The sequence below is a fragment of the Chamaea fasciata genome, unplaced genomic scaffold (genome assembly GCF_029207755.1).
Source record: "Chamaea fasciata isolate MVZ Bird 193981 ecotype frontalis unplaced genomic scaffold, bChaFas1.0.hap1 SCAF_1, whole genome shotgun sequence".
Classification (NCBI taxonomy): domain Eukaryota; kingdom Metazoa; phylum Chordata; class Aves; order Passeriformes; family Sylviidae; genus Chamaea; species Chamaea fasciata.
The window spans coordinates 109232765-109257327 of NW_027094086.1; the positions used below are offsets into that span (position 1 = coordinate 109232765).

At 40.3% G+C, this 24563-nt stretch overlaps 1 protein-coding gene across 6 annotated transcripts in view; it reads right to left on the minus strand.

The window, feature by feature from the left end:
• Positions 1-24563, minus strand: part of FYCO1 (FYVE and coiled-coil domain autophagy adaptor 1) — a 44780-nt gene that overhangs the window by 14441 nt on the left and 5776 nt on the right. For 3 of the 6 annotated variants that reach the window (XM_066193168.1, XM_066193149.1, XM_066193144.1), the window contains exons 2-14: positions 20802-20978; positions 19168-19274; positions 17893-18018; positions 15737-15843; positions 14717-14860; positions 13873-13966; positions 10833-13463; positions 9861-9953; positions 8711-8829; positions 7625-7792; positions 7046-7195; positions 5402-5607; positions 4929-5073 (exon numbers count right to left, since the gene is read on the minus strand). In XM_066193168.1, coding sequence (XP_066049265.1) covers positions 4929-5073; positions 5402-5607; positions 7046-7195; positions 7625-7792; positions 8711-8829; positions 9861-9953; positions 10833-13463; positions 13873-13966; positions 14717-14860; positions 15737-15843; positions 17893-18018; positions 19168-19274; positions 20802-20856 — 4145 coding nt within the window. In that variant the 5' untranslated portion in view covers positions 20857-20978. Of the gene's footprint in view, positions 1-4928; positions 5074-5401; positions 5608-7045; positions 7196-7624; positions 7793-8710; positions 8830-9860; positions 9954-10832; positions 13464-13872; positions 13967-14716; positions 14861-15736; positions 15844-17892; positions 18019-19167; positions 19275-20801; positions 20979-21086; positions 21215-24563 lie in introns of those variants that run through there. The other 3 variants (XM_066193145.1, XM_066193176.1, XM_066193159.1) reach the window with 3 other exon arrangements.

Sequence of the window (24563 nt, forward strand, 5' to 3'; positions counted from 1 at the left end):
GCCACAAGCATGTACCCACTATAAAACTGCCAAGAAAATCTGGCAACTATTTTTCAGCTTCTTTTTTTCTGTTTGTTTTGTTTGTAAATACTGATGTAGGGAGCCTGAGTGAAAGAGGAAATACAATACCATTAGTAAAAACACTGTGATCAGCTTGGAACCAACCTATTTTAATCATGATACTTCATTGCTTCCTGCTTTTTCAATCCAAGCTGATAACTGAGTTAACTGTGCAGAAGATCTTCAAAAAGTATAAAAAACAATGAGATAAAACTCCACTTTTCATGACATAAAAGTAATTTGAATTTCCTGACTCCCACCTTCTGGCCTGCTGGTTTTCTATGAATGGTGTTAGTGAAAGTTTTTACGAGTTGTTTCAAATATATTACATATTTTAGTGGAGCCCATTCATTTAATGAGTATTCTTGGCTTAACAACATGTATATTTCAATCTTCATGCTGGGTTTCATGTGTGGTTGGGGCTTTTTGGATGTTTTGAGCTTTTTTTTTCCATCTAGGACAAGGTCTGTACACAAAATCCTTTAGCATTCATTAAAAATTTCTGTAATAAAGCAGCATTTTCATCTGCCTTTCATCTAATATGACGTTCACGGTCTGAATGTCCCATGCACATCTTTGTATCTTATATCTGATAACAGAGCTCATGTTGCCAGGTTACCAGGCCCCTTGTAAACACCAGGGATATCATATCACACACACATGGGTTCCAACACTGAGCAGTGTTTCTGTAGACTCAAACTCTCACATCCCAATTCCCCACACATTCTTTGCATCATGACATCATTCCAGTCTGCTTTTCCTGGCACCTTGGTTTCCTTGTCATGGAACTGCGGATTCCTTAGTTGTTTTCCAACCTTGTTCCACCAGTTCTCCCTTTCCACCTCTGGTCTTTTCGCTTCCCAGCTGGAGGCAAAAAAGATGTGTAGGGGGCAGAAAAGTGTGCAAAAGTTCTTGCAGAAAGCAATAGAACAGGTGTGGAGACTGGAATAGGGAAAAGAAAGAAGGGATGTTGCAGGGGAGCAAAGGGAGGAGTTTATGCGGCTATGGGCTGCTTGCAATAAAGGCAGGGTTGGGTCTGGCCCAAAGGGTCAAAGTCCTTTGCATTGCAGTTTTGAAATACCAGTTTTAACTGCTTCAAACCATTCTCGCAAAAACCACACTCTCTGGATGTTCTTTTACTCCCCATTAATACCCAGGCCTTCCTACCAGAACACTGCAGGTCAGAGGAACCTGACCGTTTTTGTCAGCAATGTGCCCATCTCAACATTTTTCCCCTTAGGAAACACCTGCTTAGGCAAACCCTTCCTTACTACACAATCTCTTGTTTCTCTCACAGTGAAATATCCTTTAAAACAAAACTACAAAGGAATGTGGTGTGACTACATGTCACATGCCATCTCAACACACAACTGCAATGCAGGCTTTGCCAGCATAGGGTGGCAAGAGGAGCTTCTGTCCCCTCTCCTTCCTGGCTGGTTCTGTACTGGGCAGAGAATGCTTCAGACCAGTTCACTTCCCCCTTTCAGCTACACCACACCCTGCCCAGCCATGTGAATTGTAATTAGGTCAGCAAAGAGTGTGAGGAGTCATCAAGAAAAAAAAAGAATCCAAACCAAAGCAACCACAGTGCAGACAGACTGAGATGTTCTTCCTACCACTACCAAGGTGTGAATAAACTCTTTGTTCCTGTACCGGGCTAGTGGCAACTTTGGGGTTTTTCACTATTCTGCTGTTTATGATCTTGATTTTGCTGCTGCAACATTTAGTGCAGGCATATTATGTCTACAACACATAAAAATGTGTTGTAGGCATAACATGTAGCACAGTGCACTGGTTTATCCTGGGGCCCTTTGTTTTAGAACACAATATGCAAATGTGCATGCTTTATAAATAAGAGTTTAAAAATACAACACTTCAAAAGAAAACCCATGAGCCTTGAAGCAGCAGGATGTATCACAATTGCACAATTAATCTCAGTTCCTCACATTAAAGATTTTGATCAGGTTGGTCTAAGTACACATAACAAATCTGAAAGGATGAAGTAACTGCTGCTTAATCCTAACCTTTAGGAAAGAGCTACTTCAAGGTCAGACAGAGTTATGCTGGTACAATCATCTCTTTTCCTGCCACACACCTCTGCAGCTGATGACTGAGTTTTAATTGATTCTCAGCTGACCTGTACCAAAAAGGCAGCCTCTCAAAATTTGCTGTTAATAAATAATTTTGTTGTAATTATTTAATGTCACTTCAAAGAAAGAACAACAGTGGCAAGGTTAAGTGAAGAGACCAAGTGAAAAATAGAGTAAAAGTACAGTAGGCAACAAAAGGGGGAAAATAGGAACAGGAATGTCCTTTAAGGTAATTCACTGCTTTAAGGACCAGCTTGCATTTTCAGTCCAGTAAGGACTCACACCTAGTATTCTTGGTATGGTCAGTGTGAAAATCTCTGCTGTCAGCCAGAGTAAGATCATTAGAAACTATGTCAACAGAGCATGTCAATCACAGATCTTCTACTTGGGCAGCAAGCCTCCCTTCCCTTTCCTGGCTGCTCATCTCCTTCATTTTTTGAGCTCCATCAGCTGGTTCAAATCTCCAGCAAAACCAAATTAGCTTGGATTATTTTCAGCAGATCTCAATAAAGAAGTTTAGCCTGAAAACTGACTTATTTGTATGCCTTCCTCAGACCTGCATCTAGCAATCACAATCTTGGATCCTTTGTGTATTCCCTAGACAGCATATCTAAGCAAATTCTACTCCAAATATTCAATTTCATGCAAAGAGAACATTATTGGAATGCCAGTGGAGACAATGTGAATTTTCCACCTAGAAATCAAGCCACATTTAGCTAGACACTTCAGAAAGAAGAAGAATAAAGATGAAAAGTCTCCATGAAGTTCAAGGTGGTCAACCCAGTACAGCCAAGAAATCTGCAGCAATCAAACCAGTAGCTCAGAAAGTCACTGAACTGCAGATCCATGAACTGTGGGAGAAAACACAGTGGAAAATTTTCAGTACATCTCTCATGGGCTGTTGTCAAAGACAGGACAGAGGGTCAGCAGAACTTTTGCTCATACTCAGTAAAGTGGCTCTGGGACATTTACTCACAAACAACCAAAGTATCTCATGCTGCACTTCCTGCTCCTGTGCTAAGTGACACTCAAGCTTTGGGTACACGTGTACTCCTCACCACAGAAACAAGTGAGAAAACCTGTGTGCTGTCACAATCAGCACTGTGCCCTGCTATTTTTCTTTAACATGCACCACAGGCACCGCACCATCATCTGACTCATGTATCAATTTCTATATCTCTCCCATAACACAAACCCACAATCAACACCAGATGCTCAAGTCATCTGCAATACAAGAAGGCCATTCTCCTCTCCAGTGCTCAGGCTTGTGAGACCTTTCAAACACCTTCCTGGGTGTCATGGAAAAGGGCAGGTGCCATTTGTGTTCTCTGCAAAGAATGTCTCCAGTTCAGAGTACAACCACAATAGGACTCTACCATCTGCTCATGAAACTGGTAACAAAAAGCAACATAGGATAAAACTCTATTTCCTGGCTCTCCTGCTTAAAATCTGACAACAAAGGAAGCTGGACAATCTTTAAAAGTTTACATGGTGCAAGTAAGTTGTTCCATGGGTACTCTTCAAGAATAGCATCCGCTTGTTTAGTGGCAATCCTTCCTTTCTGCCTGAATACTTTGTCAGACAAGATGAATTTAGATTAATCTCAAATTAAAACAAATGGTGACCCACTTTCTCTTCTCCTGATTGTTTTCTCCAGAGCTAACTCACCTGTAATATACCTGCTGCAGATAGCATGAATTAAAACAAGTAGTACATTTCACTTTTTTCTTCATAAAACAAACAAACAAAAATTCCCCACCACAAATTGTCCTTTTGCAAAACAAAGGCAATACTAAATTCACTGTGAAGCTCAGTTCATTCATGTCTGCCCAGTACATGATAAGCAGAAATATACTGTCAGTGTTAACTGTATACTAAGTAGGCAGCATATATTTAAGGTATTTACCAAGAAACAACTATGTAGAATTTTGAAAAGTTTTTTTACCAAATAAAAAAGTTTGTACTGTCTGTCTTCAACCCAAACTGCAAGTCATTATGGTTTATACCGGAAATGGGTCTGCTGAATGCAAAAGGGTCTAGGTCTGCTTTCTCAGCAGCAGACTACTCTGTGACTATTTTCAGTTTAGCATGTAGATTTACCCTGTCTATTTTCCTGCTTGGAAGCAAACCAAGCATAAAATTAAGGTGAAATTGCTCTTTTTGTTTTTTCTTCTCAAAAGACAATGTATTTTACAGACCAGAATTTTTGTAAAACATTTGAAAATATCTTAACAACAGTAAACCAATATTTTGCCTAAAAATCGATATACATTAAACAATAATGCTACAATGTAATTTGCAAACCAAGTATTTGGACATTCAGATGGCTTTAAATCCTTTACATTGGTATTTTATGTAGAAATAGATGTTGAAAAATTACTGAAATCTGCGCTAACTCCCCTTTTCTTAAGAAAGGAAAGAACAAACTTGTGCCAGATGTATCTACATAATTGTTCTTTTCTGTAAGCTCTCATCTTTAAGGTATTAAGGAAGTCCACAGACACAAAGAGCCTGAGTGCTGACTTTAATGGTGACAGCTGGGCTGATGACAGCACAGAGCTGGGACTACTCCCTTGTGTTGTGGTGAAGCAGCATGAAGTGGTTTAGATTTTAGATTGAATGCTGACTGTGCAAATAGACCAAAATTATCTTGTGTTGTTCTACTGAACATGTGGCCTGGGAACAGAGGTTGACTACTCTCACTGAATGGGGGAAAAAGAAGAACATTCTAAAGCATATCCCAAAGAGTCCCCTCTTTGAGAAGCAGTGTTTACTCACAGATCTGTCACACTTTGATCCAGAGAGTCTTTTTCCATCTGACTTTCATTGTGGAGAGAGTCTGACTCCTGTACTTGGCACAGCTCCTCATCAGTGATTATATCAAAAGCTGCATCATCTGGTGGTTTAGAGGTTTCACTTGCAACTGTGCCAAAAAAAGCCATGAGAAGAAACATAAACACTATTACCTGATTGCCTGGAAAACAAACAAGCAAAACCCCTAAGGGGGAAGCCTGGGCCATTCCTCTTCATTTACAGAAGCATTAGATAACTATTAGAACTAATGGAAAATCTTGCCTGACTGACATTTATTTAATATACATGAACATTTCTCTCAATACCAATCAAATTCAAAGACAGGATCAGTCCCACCCTGAAAACACCCCTCGACCTCCTGCAGGTCATTGGAGCAGGTGGTGACCATGTAGTACTGTCGAAGAACCCTACTTATTTCATGCAAACAATAAACTAACCAAAAGCCTTCTCAGATGGTGACACAGGCGATTCCAATGAAGCTGGTGATCCTTCCTGGTTGGCACTGGATCCAGAGTCATCTGCACTGTCCACAATGACTCTAGGCTTATTAAAGCAAGCTCTGCAGCAACGCTCCTTTTTTCCACCAAGCTTTGTCACCATGTAGTTGTTGCAGCAGTAGTAGCAGAAAATGCGGCCACACATTCTAGAAATGATTCAAAACCAAAGGTGTTAGAAAAATACCACACAGAGCCGGAACATATCTCCATGACAGAGTTTGGGGCTTTCTCATAATAGTCTTGTTTCCTGCAAAAGCATGAAAGCTACACCCATTGGCAGAACTCATAACAGACCACACTCCTTTCTGAAGTGAAGCAAGTCTTTGTGACAAGCACAAGACAGAAATTCACATTCACACTTTGCTACCTTAATAAACAGGTAAAACAGAAAAACTAAAAATACAAAAAAAATAGATATAAAGATATAAAACAATCAAATGTCCAAAAATAAACAATACAAATAAATAATACTTATATTAAGTATATAAGAGGAAAATTAACTTAATACTACACAGACCAAATCTCACGGACAGGTAGAACAAAACTTGATTTGATTATAAGGATTTTAAAAACACATCTGTATGTCTCTGCTTCATAATGAACCCTCTTCCCTTCAGAAAGGAAAAACAAATACAGTATTGGACACATATGTGTACATTTATCCCTCCTGCCCTCTCCACTCAGAAATCTTGCAGTATTAAACTTGTCAACTAGCTTTTAATGAGCATGTTGAGATTTTCATGAAGAAAAGCATCCATAAGCGATGACTACTACTCCGGAAATTTTAATGGATTTGTTTTTCTGAATCATTTAAATCATTACTGGGTGAAGACACAAGCAGCTTTCAGAGACCTTAGCAGAAATGAGTAATTTGGAAGTTGCTACCCAAAATGACTTCACCATTCACTAATCCCTATATAATGTTGTTTATATTCATGTGAAATGGAAACAGTTTCAGTGCTTACTTCTTTCCTTACATGACAGATCAGGTCATGAGGATAAGGAACAGTAAAGAGAAAAATTAAACATATCACTAGGACCCTGAAATGTATCCATTAAAATACGTTTTTAAAAATCTAGATTGGATAACTAATACTAACTATAGGGGAAATAATTTAATGTCCACTTTAAAAAAAATAGTCTGTAATAGTTAATTATCTCTAAACATACCTAGTGTAAATAAACAAATTTATAATTGCACAGCATGTTGAAACTTGTTCTGGAATACTTCCATCACAGTAGCAAAGCCATCCTAGTGAATACTGTTTAGATCAAGAACAGAGCAGTGCACAGTCCTTCAAAGAAACACACTATACAGTGTGTGATTATCTTTGTTTCCAGAAATGAGTAACTAACTGACTCCCCAAGTCAGAGCTGCATCCAGATCTTTGTCTTAATACATGTCAAGGGATCTTTCCAATAATGTCTTATCCCCTTGTAAGCTCATGTGTTCTTTCAGCCTCCACAAGGTCACTTATCAACAATTTTGATCACCGAACTGTGAACATTAAGAAATATTTCCTCCACGCGGACAATCATACTGAGTTTTACTTTTGACCAGTGCAATACAGTTCAACAACTGACCTGCAGTGGTGTCGGCGCACCATCCATGAGAACTCTCTCTGGCAGTCCAGACAGTGATTAACTTCCGTGTCCCCTTGCCACCTCTGCTCTGCACTAAGCTTCTGCTGGAACTCCAGAGCATCGGATTTTTGCCACAAAGCATCCTTATCTCTGCAGTGACACAGTTAAAAGAAAGAAAAACACATTGAAGTTGTCCATGTTGGTTTATTGTTAACCAGCCTCAACTGGAATGCTGGTGAAAGCTTCACAGTAAAAATTCCTTTGCTCCTAAAATTCTGAGGAGCTTTTAGACATAAAGATAACCAAAAAACCTACTGAAGCTTCTGCAAAGACAGGGAGAAGAACATATGCCATGCAGAGAACTACATATTTTTTCAAAACAGACAGTAAATTAAGGAGATATTACTGGGTGTTACATTTTTGACTATATTATGAAAATACAAAATTTCAACTGCTAGTGAACTTTGCCTTTACTTGTACCTTCAATGTGGGAATATAAGCCAGGATGACCTAAGCAGTATCCCCAAACATCTTAAGCACAGATTTTAATTTCTGCTTGCTGTGTATTTTCATGCCAACCTGATAAGTTCTATCAAACGCTCTTCAAGGAACTGCTTTGTTCTTGTCAGGTCATCCAATTCAGCAAATAACTTCTGGTCACTGCTATCTTTGTCTGCTGCCACTTTGCTGAGCTTCTCAGTGTAATCCAGGATCTTTTCTTTTGCTTCATCAGCTTCTTTTTGGATCCTGATCAAAGGCAATTATGAATCATTTTTAGCTCATGTAAATTTAAGTCTTCCCTGTGGAAGGAAGGGCTCCTTAACCCTGATAAACAGGTAGTTTCAGTGAAAATTTTCTCAGTGTGCATACTTTTTAGAGTTAGACAGAATATCCCCAAATTTCTGCATTACTGAAAATACACATAGATCCATTACCTCGTGAACAGAGCCAGGAACCAGCAATTACTTGGATGCCCTGCTTATAGTAAAGCTTATGATGGCTACCAACTAGGAATTATACAGATGATATCAGCACAAAGATACAGTATGTATACAATATGCATAAAAATACATTGGCCTATTGGTTAACTTGTTAGACTCTGTGTGGGCCCACGCCTCATGAAGATCTATTTCTGACTGCCAGATTATCCACACCACACAGGCCCACATTACATACCTTGAAAACACATCCTGAGTTAGATTATTAAAGCTGATAAGAAACCTGACAAAGATATGCAGGATGTGGTCCCATTCAGATAATTCTTACTGATTCCCTTAAACTTCACGAAGAGGAGAGAAAAAACAAATTGTCCAAAAGTATAATTTTTCCATTCCTTACAAAACCTCCCCAATATTGTTTTAATTTTGTGCTTAACCTATAAGGTAAAAAAAGAGGCTATAAAATGTCTTTCATGAATTTATATCAGCTAAGTGAACAATACAGTAAAAACTAAAGCATGCATTCATGTGTGCTGGATAATTTCCATGTTTCTCATCAGAAGTGTGAATCTGATATTCCCTGCCAGTGCCCATGCGCTATTTGTTCTATATAAACCCTGTCACATATGGTTCTTCATAAACCATGGCAATTTTCAATATGTTTTTATTACTGTCCCCATGCTGGGCCTCCAAATAACCAGCTTCTGTAAAGAACCCAAACTCTCACCTTTCCAAGAGTTCTCTAAGAGAAGTCACTTCCTCTTCCTTCTGCAGCCGAGCAGATTCTGATTCTGACAGCTGCTCTCTTGCTTCATCCAGCTTTCTACACAAACTCGTGTTTGCAGCCTAGTAAAATGAATTACTGTATTTCCTTACATATGAAAACAAGACTTTACCATGCACAGGACAATTACCAAGACAGCTAACAATGTTTTAAAAGAATCAGCTACAGCCAAATGACCAATTAAGATATTATTGTATAAGCAGGCAGTAATTAGTTGTGTACTATTGACTGATTACTTCTGTCACACTGAATAATGGATACATGCTAAAGTAAGACAGTGTTAAGCCTGTAACTCTTGTTAGTCCTTGTCAGTTGAGTTTTTGCCTCCTTATCAAGAAAAATCTTTTTAAAATAATGGCAAAAGAATATACCCTGAAAGCTTTTTCACCACCTAAAAACTTCAAAAGAGAAAAATTAAACAGGAGGAAAATGTTGTTCATTAAAGCCCATATGGAATGTGAAGGACAATCAAAAACAACCCAACTTCTTTCACAGCTAGATTCTCCAGAGAAGTCTGCCAAACTTGGAGTCCTCAGGCAACTTACCTAATTGCATCTAAAGGTATATATTTCTCCTAGCAGGCAAGGCCACATCCACTAATCTTAACTTTCTTCTTTCCAGATTTCTTACGACTCAGTATGACCCTTCTAACTCAAGTGTTTGATAAACTTATTGCAAACATTCTGTTTTTTTCTGGCTGGGTTTTTCCTCGGCCACATTAATTCTCTAATTCAGTGCCCTTTGCAGCCTGCAAATAGATGGATCTACATGTGTGGCTGTATGGGAATGCAGGGCCTAAGAAAGACACATCTTAAACCCACACCCTCATTTAAGAAGAGAACACATAGCCAGGTCTTACATAAAACCTGACTAGCTTTCAAGGCAGGACAAATCCTAAGTGACATCGTGCTTTTCATAATCTCTGCTTCAGTGGCTGTCAGATGCCCAGTATTTTGCCTGCAGCACCTGCATTTATACAAGGGCATTCTCAGACTCACAGCCAGTCATCAGAAATGCTGCTTGCCTTCCCAGTTGTAACACTAATGCCTGCTGACACAAACACCTCTGGTTTTAATTCAGATCAAGCACCTACTTGTAACTCTGTAATCTCTTCCTCCACTGCATGCTGTTGTCGCTTCTGCTCCTCAAGTTGCTCTCTTACTTTCCCACACTCCTCACTGACAGCCTGGCAGAGAGATGGAGCCAGTAGTTAATAATCCTCCAACGCCCCCCGCCTTCACCTACAAAATTCCCAGCTGTGAATTATGAGTGCTCTTACTGCCATGCATGGGATAAATGCAGTGCCACTGCCTCATGAGAGACAGCTAAAAAGACACTCAACTCTTGTAATCAAGCAAACTCAGTTTATGGTGGCACATTAACTGTGTTTTACTGTTACTTTGCATGGGCTGTTGCAATTCTCAACAAAAAGAAGGTCAGATCCATGCAGTGGCATAAGCCTCTGATCAACCACCAATCTTAGACATTTTATCAGAATGGCAAAGCAAACACAATGACTTCTTCAGCCTTTGGGTGTGCTGTTTCATATACACAGGGCTGACTTATGCTTTTTTGGAAGCAAAACTCCGATCTTCCCAGCTGCTACCTTGAGCAGATTAAAGAAAAAATACATTGGGGAATTAAATGCAAAAGCAACTGGTCTCAGTTTAAGTTTCCTTTCAACAAAATCAGTTCTTAGGAGAAGTGGTGCTATAAGTGTGAGGAACGGGTCTTGAAATGTTCCTACAAAAAAAAGGAAACAACCACAGAGGGACAGCCAATGTCACCTTCAGTGCCAATGTAAAAAGTCATCACCCTCAGGTATTGACTTGCTTTTCCACATCACCTGGCCTCTCCACTATACATCTCTATAAAACTCTGAAGAGTTATTTTACCTCAGATAGGCCTAGGTCATGAGCACAGAGACATTTTCAGATTCCCAGGCTAAGGCTAGTTGCATGTTAGTCTCAGAGCCTGACCCACACAAACCTTAGGATTTCATGCAGTAATAGCTGCAGCAGATGGTAAAGCAGCTCCCTCAGCTATGATAATCACATTAATTTACCTTGAATTTTGTCTGATAATTTAGAATCTCTGTGCTCATTTGAAATTTTACTGCAGACAGCTCTTCTTGGCTGGTCTCTTGGAAACTCTGTGCCTGTTTCTTTATTGTCTCCAGCTGCAATTGCAGACTTGGGACAGCTGCGGCACACATTTGTGCCTCCTCTAATTTCTCTTGCAGGCTCTTGTTCTCCTCTCTTAGATTAGAGATGTCAAGCTTCATCTTCTCCTGTTCCTCTGCCGCCTGTTCTTCCAGTTCTTTGAACCTTTCTGTGGCATGGGCCAACTGCTCTTCTGCATCCACCTTTTCAGAGGTCAAGGCACAAATCTGAATACCAAGTTCAGCCATATCAGTGTTGGTCCTGTGGAGGAGATCTTTATTTTCTTCATTTTCCACTCTAGCATTTTCCAAATACCGCTTAACCTTAGACAGCTCTTCCTTTAGATTCATCAAATTATTTTCCAGCTCAGCTTTTTGATGGGCTGTTCTCTCCTGTTCTTTTTTCAGCTTTTCTTCCCTTTCTTTATATTGCACCAGTTCTTGCACATGATTTCTGTTGAGAGACTCACTCTGCTCTTTCAGCTGCTGGACAAGAGTCTTCTGCTCACTCAAGACAGTTTCACTGACTGCCAGCTCACCTCTCATCCTCTCTCTCTCATCAGTGGCCTGCTGAAGCTTGACTCGCAGATCGAGGACTTCTGCCTGCAGCCTGGACACTTCACCTCGGTTGACCTCCAGCTGCTCTTCACTCATGGCCAATCTGAAGGACAGCTCCTTTGCCTCCTTCTCCAGGGATGCTGCCTGCTGTAGTTGCTGTTTTTCCACTGATTCCTTTTCTGATGTGAGAGATTCTAGAAGTTTTGTCTGATGAAGGCATGTCTTCTCAACACTGATCTTTTCTATCTCAAGAGTCTCTGCTTTCTTCCTGTATCTTTCAGCTTCTGCTCTTAGCTGCTGACACTGGCTCTCTATGCCCTGCAGCTCTACTTCCTTCTCTGTGAGGTGTGACTGGAGACACTCTTTGCTTTCCTTCAAGGTGTCCAAGCTTTTTTCCATTTGTAAACTATGCTGTTTGGCACTCTTCAGCTGTGCTTCAAGTGAGGCGTAAGACTCCTTGGAGGTCACTTCTCTTTGCTTTAGTTCTTCATATTCTGAGTGCAGAGCCTCCAGCCTCTCCTCTAGAATTTGGCTTTGCCTCCTGGCATTCTGCAAGTCTTCATCCAGCTGTTTGTTCTCACTCCGGAGCCTCTTCTCTTTTTCATCAACTGACACCAGGGCATCATCTATCTCACTCTGAAGTTGTTTCTCAGAGGCTCTCAACCTGGCTACGTCAGCTTCTAGGGAAGCTTTAGAAGCTTCCAGATTTGTCAGTTTCTCTTCCATCTTCTTCTTAGACTGCTGCAAATTCTCATTCTCTGCTTTCAGTTTCCTGCTCTCCTCATCCAGTTCACTCACTGCAGAGTTTTGCTGCTCCATCTGCTCTTCCAGCTCCTTGACTTTCTTCCCGAGATGCTCCTTCTCAGACATGAGTTTCCGGTTTTGCTCCTGAAGGCTACACACAGTCTGACTCACCTTTGTTAAGCGACCCTCCTGTAGTTCAAGTTGCTCTGCTTGCGACCGGGACTCCTGCTTCAGTGCTCCTTCCCTCCTACCATACTCCTCCTCAAGTTTCTCTTTTTCCTTCCTGGCTTCCTCAAGATTTTTTTCCAGTGAACCCACCTGAGCCAGCGACCCCATTACCTGGGTCTGGAGCTCAGCCATCTCCTTTCCTTTCAGAGTCAGGGCCTTCTGAAGTGCATCCTTTTCCTTTGCCATGGTCTCCAGGCTCCCTATGAGCTTTTCACTCTCTTCTTTGGAGTTAGCAGTGAGGCTACTGTATCTGGATTCCAGTTCCTTCTGTGCCTGTTCTTTCAGCAGCAGCTCCTCCCTTGCTGCTTTCAGCTGAGATGCATGTTCGTCACTGAGTCTTTGCATATCTGCCTTTTCCTTTTCCATCTCCTGAAGCTTCTCTAACAGTGCCCGTATTTGTAGGGCAGAGTCATACTGGGCTGTGGCTTGCTGTCCCTTTTTGTCCAAGGCAGCATCAACTTTTTCAAGGAGGCTGAGGTTCTTCTGTTCTGTGGAACTCAGTTTGGCTTTGAGCTCATCAATGCAAAGATCCTTCGCAGCAATCAAAGCCCTAGAGGCCTCCAGCTCCTGATTCGAAACCTGCAATTTTGAGGCACAATCTTCCTTGCTGGTCAACAGCTGCTCCACCTTTGCAGAGTGTTCCTTCTGCTGCTCCCCTGCACTCAGTTCCAGTGACTGTAGGCACTTCTGCAGGTCATGGACAGTGCTCTGAGTGGAGTGTGAGACCTCACACTGCTTCTGTAACTCTGTGATCATCTTTGTCAGCCGAGAGTTCTCCTCACTGTAGTTATTGTTCTTCTCCTTTTCTACCTGTACTTGTTCTTTTTGAAGGCTGACAGCTGCCTGGAGCTCCTGGTTTTCAATTTCTAGCTGGTGAATACGATCTTGAAGTTCCCTCTGCCTCAGCTCAGCCTGGTCAAGTTCTAAACGCATCTCTTCATAGCCCTCAAGGTGTTCAACATTTAGTGAGTTATTTACATCAGGGCTGGAAGGAAACTCTTGTGCCTAAAGGAACAGAAGGGGAAAATCAGAAAGTTTAAGTAGCATTAAACATTCATTTAAATGGTGTGCTCAAATGAGAGCAAGTTCAGGTTCTTAATATAGAGTGACATTGTGTGTTGCCTTCACAGGACTACAAGATATCAACTTGTAGGAAATGGGGCTTGTTTTCCCAAAAGATAAGTGAAAACATATCTATCTGCAGGTAGTCTTCTGAACATATTTCTTTTCTTTTACAAGATTTGCAAGTTGAGTTGAAGCAGCTGACAGACAATTCCCTTTACTTTTAATTAAAAATGCTTTTTGCAGTTTAGATTATAAGACTCATAACCATCATAAAACTATTAAGTTCTCTGGAACTATGTCAACCAAAGACCTATCATGACATATAAACATTTATTTGCAATTTGCTTACCTGCAAATAATTGCTCACTAAACTGCTCATGCTGGAACTGCGACTAGGGGGCTTCCATAAATATGCTGAAGATCCAAGTGAGGACAGAGTCCTCCTGTTGATCACACAGAGAAACAATATCTAAGGTAAGTCTAAGCACATATATGTGTGTCTTACTACTTTTACATGTAAGATTTACGTAGTGGTAACTACCACATAAAAAAAGGACATAACTGCACTTGCTATCTCAGCCAGCAACCACTGAATTTGATTAAAAATAAGACATGGATAGCCAAGGCATCTATAAAAGGTGATGGGGCTGGTAGCTGTCACTTCCCTCATCCACAAGAACCAACGCAGCCTCGCTCGAAGGAATTGTATTGCTGTGTGGCAGCGGCTCCACCAGATGGTGGCAGCAAAGGGCCCAGGGAACCCCCATTGATACAAATGAATCTGGACCAGACCTGGTAGTTTTTGTTAGCTGCCACTAGCAGGTGGGATCACCACGGCTGCAAGTGAAGCACACTGCTTGGATGTACAGTCACTACATGTCTCAGCTCTTGAAACAGAAGGAGCTAAGAAGATTTCTTTGTGTGCCTGTATAGATGAGAATAGTTTGGGATTTGGGCCTAAACTGCAGCTACATGAAGTGCCACGTTACAGAGCATCATCTCTGATCCCTGGTGCTCAGTACACTGAAGGAGAAACAGGACAATTTGGTCATGGATTAATCACACGGAAAAAGTGTATACCTTCTCAAATACAAGTATTCCTAACCTCAAAAGCAGAAGCTTTTACAGATTCTTTAGCAAGCAGGTGTTTTATGTCATTATTAATACAAAATCACAATGTGGCTCCATCTTACCTGGCAAATGCTGGCCAAGCAGCATCTAAATCATAGCCTCTTGATGCTAAGTCAAACTGAACATCAGTGAGCTCATAGAGTTGACCCACAATGTCAGAACTCATTTTGGAATTCAGAAATGGACTTCTTGCATAGTACCAGTCACTTGAAAACAAACAAACAAACAAAAGAGAAGTAATACTTATTCATAGGCAAAAACGAAGCAGCACTTTCTCTTACAAAAAAACCCTACAGCATTATTCACTCCACCTCAGAAAAACTATGATACAGTGTTCTAAATACAAATTAAAATTACCAGACCCACCAAATAATATCCTATCCCTTCAATGTAAATGAAATAAAACAAATTTAATTAATTCCACATAAATATCTTTAAAGGAGTCTCTGCACAAAGTATTTTTTCCTCTAGTGCTTGGGCAAATCACTGACAATACAAAATATTTGCTATACACTGGAAAATCACGCAGTAAATCACCTAAAGCACACATTTAATACATCAAAAATGAGGAACAGAAAGCAGCTTCCAGAGTTAAATACATTGTGAAAATAGCTGGCTTTTTCTTAAAGCCCTAGCAGTGTTTCTCCAACCAAATAAAACTACCACTGGAATTTCTTGGCCAAGGGCAAGTTGTTCCTTTGTGTGACCATCCACAGATAAATGCAAATGCTTCCTGGGGCTTTGTGCAACACATCCAAATTAATCCTCTCCTATGATGAACAGCCCATCAAAGCCAGGATCTTCAATACTTATAAATACATCACCTTTGAAACTGACATACAGAAGCATCAGCACAACCCGCTCCACACATATTAAGGTGTAATAACTTTCAATCTTTACAAGCCCAAGATAGGTATGAACCAGTGACCCAGGCCAAAGGTCTATGATCCTTCATATCCTATTACTAGCGCTCTGCGCCAAACATTTGGAAGAGTTTCAATTTCTTTCAATAGCTGTTAGGTGATGTTGCTTGATCACACTGAGAAAACACCCATTAGTTAAAAAAGCACTTTGCTATTCACCTGGTCACTTTGGTGTTCATAAAACATTGCTGCAAGGTGTCTGCTAGCCTTTGGTGAACCAGGGAATAACGAAGAAATGCTCTTCCTTTTCCGAGAGAGGTTCGTAGCTGGAAGGGAGAAACCACAAGAAAAGAAAGTTAAATATCATTTGTGATCATGTAGAGACATGGCCAGAACAACCTACAAAGCAACACAAAAATACTCACAATAAGCCACTGTAAAGGAAAAAATTGTAAAGGAAGCCAGTAAGAATTGCCACTGACAAACACCTTTTTGTAAGTCTGTCATTGGGTGGAATCTTTTCAGAATGATGAATTTGTTTCTACAGCTGGCTATTGTCCACTTTATAATAATATAAAAAGGCACCACAGCACCAATGAACCATCGAACGTATTGAGTACCTGAGCACAAACTATGCTAAGGACAATTCAAAATGTAAGGCAAATCTCAATGTGCCCAGCAAAGGCAGAAGTGACTGCCTAAGTTACTGAAGATGTGAATGGCCACAGCTGGAAGAGCTTTAGGACAGATTTAGTCATAGAACAAAGATGTACACATACACAAATATACATCCCCATGGACACAGTAACCCCAGACAATGCAAAAAGCCTTTCTTAATACTTAGCCATTAAGTTGATTAAAATCTAATTCTTTCTTCAGACCAAGAACAGCTGCATCACCAAAATTAATGGATCTTTTTATGAAGACAGCTGTTAAATCAACATAAGGGGAATCATAAGGTCAGTACTGAATTTTTTACAGCTATTGACTTGAAAAATTGATACTTTATTTTTACATCTGAACCATTTTCTGTCCTGCAAAATAGTGAAACACTGAATAGTTGTTTCATTTCTTCTTTCCATCATAGTCAGTTATCAATTTAGGAATAGAAAAGGAATGTGATGAAAGAATTTCTCACCAACTAACTGCACATCCAACCAACAAAGCATATATATCTATGATTTAAAATAGAAGCCAAGATAAATATTAGAGAGGCTGAGGCACAAGTTAGTAGGTTACTGTAATCTTTGCTTGAAAGATTAGCATGAAAGAAGGCTCAAAAGCCATACAAGCTTTCTTTCCTGCTGATCAGTATTCCTCTGTCAAGTATTCCTCTGTCCAGCTTCTCTGGTTTTGCTGTACTGGACTTCTGCTCTGAAGTAACACAGGTTCTTCATTTAGCTCTGTAACCCACTACATACAAAAATGTTCCTTATAAATGGAACCTGGATGAAATGTGAAGCAAAGAAAGTAACTTCTGACTGATTTTCAGTTTGAATTCTACAGGATACAAAGTGCAAAATACCACAGCCCCTAAGTACTAACTATCCCAGAAACAGCAAATTTCATTTACCATCTGGTTTTCACCCTCATTCACCCTGCAGATATCTGAACATTTCTTCAGGGAGATGCGATCCCTACTCTGTGCACAGTGTTTTTTCCTAACTAGGCATATTTAGTGAGTATCTTAAGAACTGTCAAAAAAACAAAACAAAACAAAACCAAAACAAAAAACCCGAAAAAAACCAAACCAAAACACCAAAAACCAAACCCTGGAAGCCACAGAATTAACCCTATCCTTACTCCCCTTGGCTTATCAAATTAAATTGAGATACTTTCTGTAAGCAATATGGAGAAACCAGAACAAACCTACATGATGAGAAACAGAGGTAAATATTTACATATATGTAGCTACAAGTAGCTAAAGACTATTTGACAAGGAAACAAACCATGCCACCTCCTGCTGGAGCCCGGCTAGAAATCAGGGAAGCAAAGTATCTGGTATTGACAATGTTTCCATGTTGATAGCAAACACTGTAGCTATGGTGCAGGGTATGGCTGTAAAGATCTGGAAAGATACATGTTCAGATTAATCACTTTTGGAAAGGCGAACAACCAGAACTCACTGCTCAACCTTTCATTTTACACTTAGAGCCAGATCCTGCCATAAGCTTTGCTGAAGATGGCATGCCCTACCCTTGACTTAATTTCTCATTATAAAATTAGCAAAAATTAGAAAAAAACCCCAAAAAAACCCCAAGTTTTTTGCTACATGTTAAAAGCAGTGGGGTTTTTTTTGGTTTGTTGCTATTGCTCTCTGAAAAAACATGGCAAAACATAAACCACATATTCTGATGCTTAACAGATATACTTACTTCTGTAATAGACTTGACAAAGCGGATTCCATCATTAGCTCCTTTGATTTTTGCCAGACAGTCACAGAAATAATCCCAGTAGTCTTTTCTGTTTCCCAGCAATGTGCTTTTTTCTTTCTGGTCAAACTTAAACCAAGAAAACAAAATACAATGAGCAAAATTTAAATAGAAATATGTATATAGCTATTCAGAATCCTGCTCCTCTGCCAGCAGTATGAGCTTTCATGACTCCTCTCAGCTTTAGCCAATGCATTCACAAAGGAAAGAGACACTGCACAGTACTGATGCAATCCAGCAGTTACAAAAGCTACTTAACTGATAGTAAGAGATAATAATGTTCTGGGTTTAAAATAGAGACATTCATTCAAAACGCCTGGGACAAAGACTGGCGGCAAATTCATCAGCTGTTCAAGAGCAAGGCACTAACAACCAGTTGCTGAGAGACCCGTGATTAAATGTGGCAGGAACACACATGTATGTACCAGAAAAATCTGCTCTAGCTAAATCATGTTCATAGCAGCAATGCAGCAAGGGTATGGACTGCACCTTGGGCCATTTGAATCCCAAAGGATTTTGCAGTTTCTGCTCTGCCACCTCATTAAAACTCCTTTGCCTAGATTAAGGCTAGACTAGCATGTGTTACAAATTTGCATTTGTTTCAATCAGTGACATGATTATGGTAAATCATAGTGTAGACACCGCACTATGCAAACTGAATTTCAGTTTGCCCAGCAGTGTCCTCTTTTATTTAATGTTAAGGGTGAACAAAAAGCAGCACTCCAGATTAAAAATCAGCCTTTTGCCTTAAGTTTTCCATATAAAAAGAATAAAAAAGCCTTCCATATAAAAGAATAAAAACAAAACTTTCCAAAGCAAAATTGCTGAAAATCCTATAAATTACTCACATCCAGTATTTATTTTGCATTAAAATGTCAAGATATCATTACCACAGTTTTTTCAGGTTTTTTATCACAGGATAATTTAGCAAGATGTAACTTTAAAATCAAGCTCAGATCTTTCAGATCAATTAAGAAATGTCATACATTCCTCAGTCAAAATTCCAGTGATGCCTTTTGATTACATTTATTTTCACTTGAAGTAAGTATAATAGGAAGCACATATTTCAGTCCTCTTATTACATACAACAAAATGAAATAGAAAGAGAGATTTAACTGGATATTTATGATTATATGAGTTAAACCCCACATACTGAAGAGTCAGCAAGAGAAAATAAGTTTCGCTGGTGGATTACAAAGGACACAAATCACTTTTTACCTGTAAAAGGTACTCAAGCTTGTAGGAGAATTTTTGCAAGTTGACACTGTCATCTGTGATTGGTTCACCTCCTTCTTTAAATTCTTTACTTAATTCAGTCACTGCATCTTTAAAACAAGACACCAATATAGTTAACTAATGCAAAGGACATATAGCACTGAATCCATAAACAGCTAAATAAATGCTTTCTTCATGGACATTCCACATGTGGACTCATTAACTTTTAGCTGAAATGTCTTAAGAACAGCACAAAAAAAAATGACTGATAAGCTTGCAATTTGAGACCACGTATATGAAAACAGGACTTCAAACTGTGTGAATATGTTGTATGGATAATTTCTTCTTAAAAACATACTTAGCACTTATGACACTTAGCAAAACCTGCTAACAGACAATTGCTAATTGCTACCTCAGCAGAGGGAAGAGAAATAACTTTTTGCTGTCTCATGTGCACATTAAGGTATTGCCACAGGACAAACAGAATTCTGATTAGAAAGGACAAAGCATGTAATCTGCTGAAGGGGATCAGTAACACGAGAACAGTCGTTCAGTCAGCACATTTATCTTCTCCACGCTTTATTCAGGAAGGTTCAGCTTGTGCTCGTTACAAACACAAATGAAAAAATAATTTACATAAAAAATAAGCATACAGCAACTCCTCTTCCCTGAAATGTACACCCATAGTGTGTAAGGAAATCTCAAGTCAAAATACACTCTATTGTCCCCCTGGACACTCTAACCCCAAAAAGATGTACTTCTCATCATCAGAAATTACTGATTTTGAGCTTGCTTTCCCCTTGGTCTTATACTTGTTTCAGGTGATCGAGTGAGCTTTAGGTCCCAGTCCAACTCAATAACCCTAGGCAAATTAAAATTTCTTCTTCTTAGTAGTCACGTAGATCTCCTTTTTTATGTTACAGGAAGATCTAGATTTTCAGCTTTGGTGCATATACATTTTACTTAATAAAAATTAAAAGGAAAAATATCAGTATCTTGGTATTGGCTGCTGATTAGGACAGAAAGAGAGCAGAAAAACTGTTATGAATCTGATACCAATTCTGCCTGCAACAGAACTGTTGAAAATGAGGTTGGCAACTTCTAGTGGAAGCCAGGTTCCATTGCAGTGAGAACAGCAGGTGTGATCCTCCAGCAGCCTTCCTCTGGGTCTCCTTTCCCAGCTAGGTTTGGCCTCCTGGCTTTTTCCCTTTCTACATTAGCATCAACTCCACACCAGATTCCCACTAAGGAAGGCTGAGTTTTAGGCCCTTTCTTCTTACTTCACATGAAGTCTTGTAGCAGCGCAGCTCTATGTATGCCAACGAAGTACTAGTTCACAATGCACACCTCACACACACACACACACACACCCCTTTCTATAAATTGTAAAACTTATTTCTTCTCACGTATGTTTAAATATACAGAATATAAGAATTCAGGGTCCTGCAGAAGGTACAGCACTTGTCTCACCAAAAAAAAAAAAAATCAGTCACACTGCACACCTTGAATTATGTTGCTACAATGCCGCAGGGAAGAGTTACACAATTGAAAACACAACTCCTGTTCTCTGTTATTTAAACCCTGGAGGACGCAGGCCAGCCTCCAGGACATATCTGTCAGCATGGCACTCACTGTACCTTGCAAGTCTCTGATAATCCGCTGAAGCTGGCTTTCGCCACTAGTTGCTGCCATCTTGGAAACAAAAGGAACTCCCCTTCTGGGCTGTTAACCTTTGCATCCATCTAGATAAAAACAGCAGAGTTCATGTCCTTGATGACCATTGGGTTGATGCTGATTATTTTTCTCCGTGACACCTGCGATTGTAAAAGTCAAAAATAAAATTAAAGTCTTTATCAGCTCAAAGTAGAAGAGAGGTGCTTTGGCATTTTAGATCCTGTTGAGTAATGAATTCCAAGGCCAACCCTTTTCCAGGAATCTTCTTAATATTTTCTTCTAGTTTTCACTTTCCATTTCAGTTTTTTCTTCAGTTATATCTTTCAAAACTACTAAGCAAACCTCAGAGAGCAATTTTCTCTGGCTGGAGTTACAACACAGTTGGCAGTACAGCTCAGGTCTGGCTGGCATTTCACTCAATCTATCTTGTGACCCTGAGGGAGGTTCCAAGGACATGTGATTTTCCCTCCACAAACCCTCTGCCAGATCTTCACTACAGGCTGCAGAGTAAAAAGATAAGACAACTTTTCAATTTCAGAAAGACTTGCAAGACACAAAGTAGGCACGGGCCAAGGAGTCAAAAATGCTGCATGCCTGACTCTGATATTGGAGCATATTTTTAATGTGCAAGAGCTATTAAAATCTTTAGTACTGGAGTGTGATTTTAGCACAAGTAACACCTCTCAACCCGTTCTCAGAACCCACTGTTCCCTACACGTGTAAGATGACACCACTTTATTTTAAGCTCTGTTACAGCATCCCTGGCTGGATCATCACACCTTGCACCACCTTCTTCGCTTAGAATGAGTTATACTTGGCACTCACAAAAAATCTTCCTTAAGGTAAAATTAATTAAAAGACACAAACACCTTTACTAAAACAACCATGCCTGGGAATGCAATCTTTCCAATGCTAACCTAGGAACAATCATTCAAAGAAAAAGCCACATAGAAACTACAAAGGGAACTTACTAAGCATCCTGTTCAAAGGTTGTTCAGAATTCTGTCTGCAGAGGTACAGCCAAAGTCTCGAGCAAAGGCAACACACAAAGTACTGAATCTTTAGAAAAACTGCTGTTACATATCAGTGCTTTTGTTTTAATTCAAGCTGAACTACAATGAAATTAGTTGCAATTAAAATCTTACAAACTTTTGAAGCTAATGTGATAAGGTCACATTATTGTATCTCCTTTCTCTTTCCATTCTTTCACTCCCAAAAGAGCTAAATTGGCATGGCTGAAGTAGGTGCCTGAATCAATCAAATACATCACCCTTCCTACCCTATGTATTAAGGTTTTGCTAGGAAGTGATCCCAATGGGATCCCATATTCTCTTCTGTTTGAAACAAAGCAAACATTAACAAAGTCATAGAGACAGAAGCACATTAAGTACAAAGAGAAGGCTGAAACTAGGCCTACTTGTGTGTTTCTCTGCATACCTGTGCTTTGTTACATGCTAGTTTCCATTTCCATGTTTTGATGTTAATTATTATGTTATGACACAAGTGTCATGTGGACCATGTGCTTTCTGGGGAAAGGCCTTGGCCTGCAAAATCCCCACCACAACCAATTGCTTCAAGGACAGAAGACCAGAAGAGCACAGACTACCTGACCTGCGGTGCCAAACACATTTTTTTACCTTAAATCAACAGTGTGACATGCCCAAGATTCCTATCTTGATGCTACCCAGAGATCATACAGAGTACCACAGGTCTTGGCCACTTGCTGAGTTTGGGTACTACTAATAAAAAGAAAGAGTAACAAACTCAGTGAGTCAAGGTTTCCTTTTCTAAGCACAAACAGTAATATCAGCTGTATCTGTTCACTTTGGCAACTGTTACAGAAAGGAGCTTAAAAGTGAGAAGATTGTGCCATGTGGGCAATGGAAGCCAAGAAGTGTGGCCAAACCAACTGCTTTTCCTCACAGAGAGGGAAAAGAGCAACGACCCACAAGGGAATCCTGCCTGTGCTTCCCAAATGCCAGAATAAGCTCCCATTTAAGGCTCCAGAGACACAAAGGCTTTGCAAGACGCATGCAAGGAAAACAGTGACCAGGCCAACTGCAGGCATCTACAGTGAGCCTAGGAGAGTAGGAAGTTGGGAATTGAGCCTTTATTTTGCACTAACCAGCAGGGATGTGGGACACTGGGCATCCTATGGCAGCCAGGCACAGCACGGGACCTTGTCAAGTGCTAATTCCCAGCAGGGTGCACAAGCAGACATTCATTAAAAGAGGACTAAGGCAGTTCAGAGTTTCCCCAGCCCCATTAGCACTGCTTAAATCAGTGTGTATGCCCAGAGGCCACAAATAAGGGACTACTGGGTGCACAACAGCTCAGTGGACAGTGCAAAAGAAGGCTCTGTGCTCCCAGTCAGCTGATCTTGTTGTGCCAAAGCGGCCCAAGATACACATCTTTATTCCTGTTCAGATTTCCTAGGTAGAATGTGAGAACCCTGAAAAGAAACCACAACTCAGCTGGAGGCATGAAGCTGCACAGCCCACACCTCTGCCTGCTCCCTGTCACCTCTCTTCTCAATACCTGGAGACAGGTCTCACAGCTTTCCCCTTCCTTGCATCAGCTCCCACAGATGAGACGTGCATTTACCCCCTTCTCTTCCCAGAGGTGATCATCTGACCTGGGCTTTAGGTATTAGGTACATTTATATTTGCATAGGGCAAATGTGCTGAAACTTCTTCTACTTGCCTTCTCCTCTACAAAATGGGGAGAAAGGCTCTTCTCCCTTCCATGGTCCTTCCAGAGGTGTTCTTAGAAAACACAGTCAAACCCACAGAAAGGTGCAGAGCTCTCATTTCCTATGGCAAAGAAAGCTGATAACATATCTTAACTGATTTCCCACAGTTTCAAAATAGGAAGGGCTTCTGTAAACACCTGATCTAGTCCTTCCTGATTACAGAACATTTTGCCCAGAATTCTTTAGTTCCTCCAGAATTCTCCGTTCCTCCAGCATTTTCTATCCTACTATGCACACCTGTAAATATTTGCTTTGTGAAAACAGCATGATACATTCCTCAGACACGAGTGACCTGCTGTGGGTTGAGAGCTTTTCAGATGATGCATGGTTACTTCTTATATAACAGCACTGGACTGAGGGTGATGGCATTAACTTGCCCAGAACTGCTGAGCTGCAACAACACCAGTGCAGCTACCCTAAGGACCTGACACAGAGGAGGCAAGACAGGGCATGCCACCAATCCCTCCTCATGCTCCTGGGCCGTGCCTGCTGATCTCTGAAGGTGGCTCCTGCCTTCCCTGCTGGCATAAGCGCAAGTGTGGGGGTGGCAATCTTCTTTACAGAGGAGGATATCCTGGAGATTAAAAAAAGAAGCAGAAAGGAAATAGCACACATACAGGAAAAGGAAAGATTTACCTGAAGGCGAGTGAGACACATATAAAACAGGCAACAAAGTATAATGACTGTAATTAAACAGGTTAGTGAAGTAGCTACAATGACCTACATTTATTCTGATTCTATAAAATTTATCTTCATTTTCTACATCATGTCTGCATCTCCAGCAGCTAGCTTTTTATGATTTTATTAACTGGTCAGTTTTAGCCAGCCTTGACAGAAGATAGGCATCTTCAAAAAATTACACTTCTCCACGTGCAATGAAAACAGGAAGCAGGGAGGATGTCCATGAGCAGAGTGTCTCTGTATTGTTAAAAATGCTACAGTGAGACCTCTGTTATGGCCCAATATCAGAGAA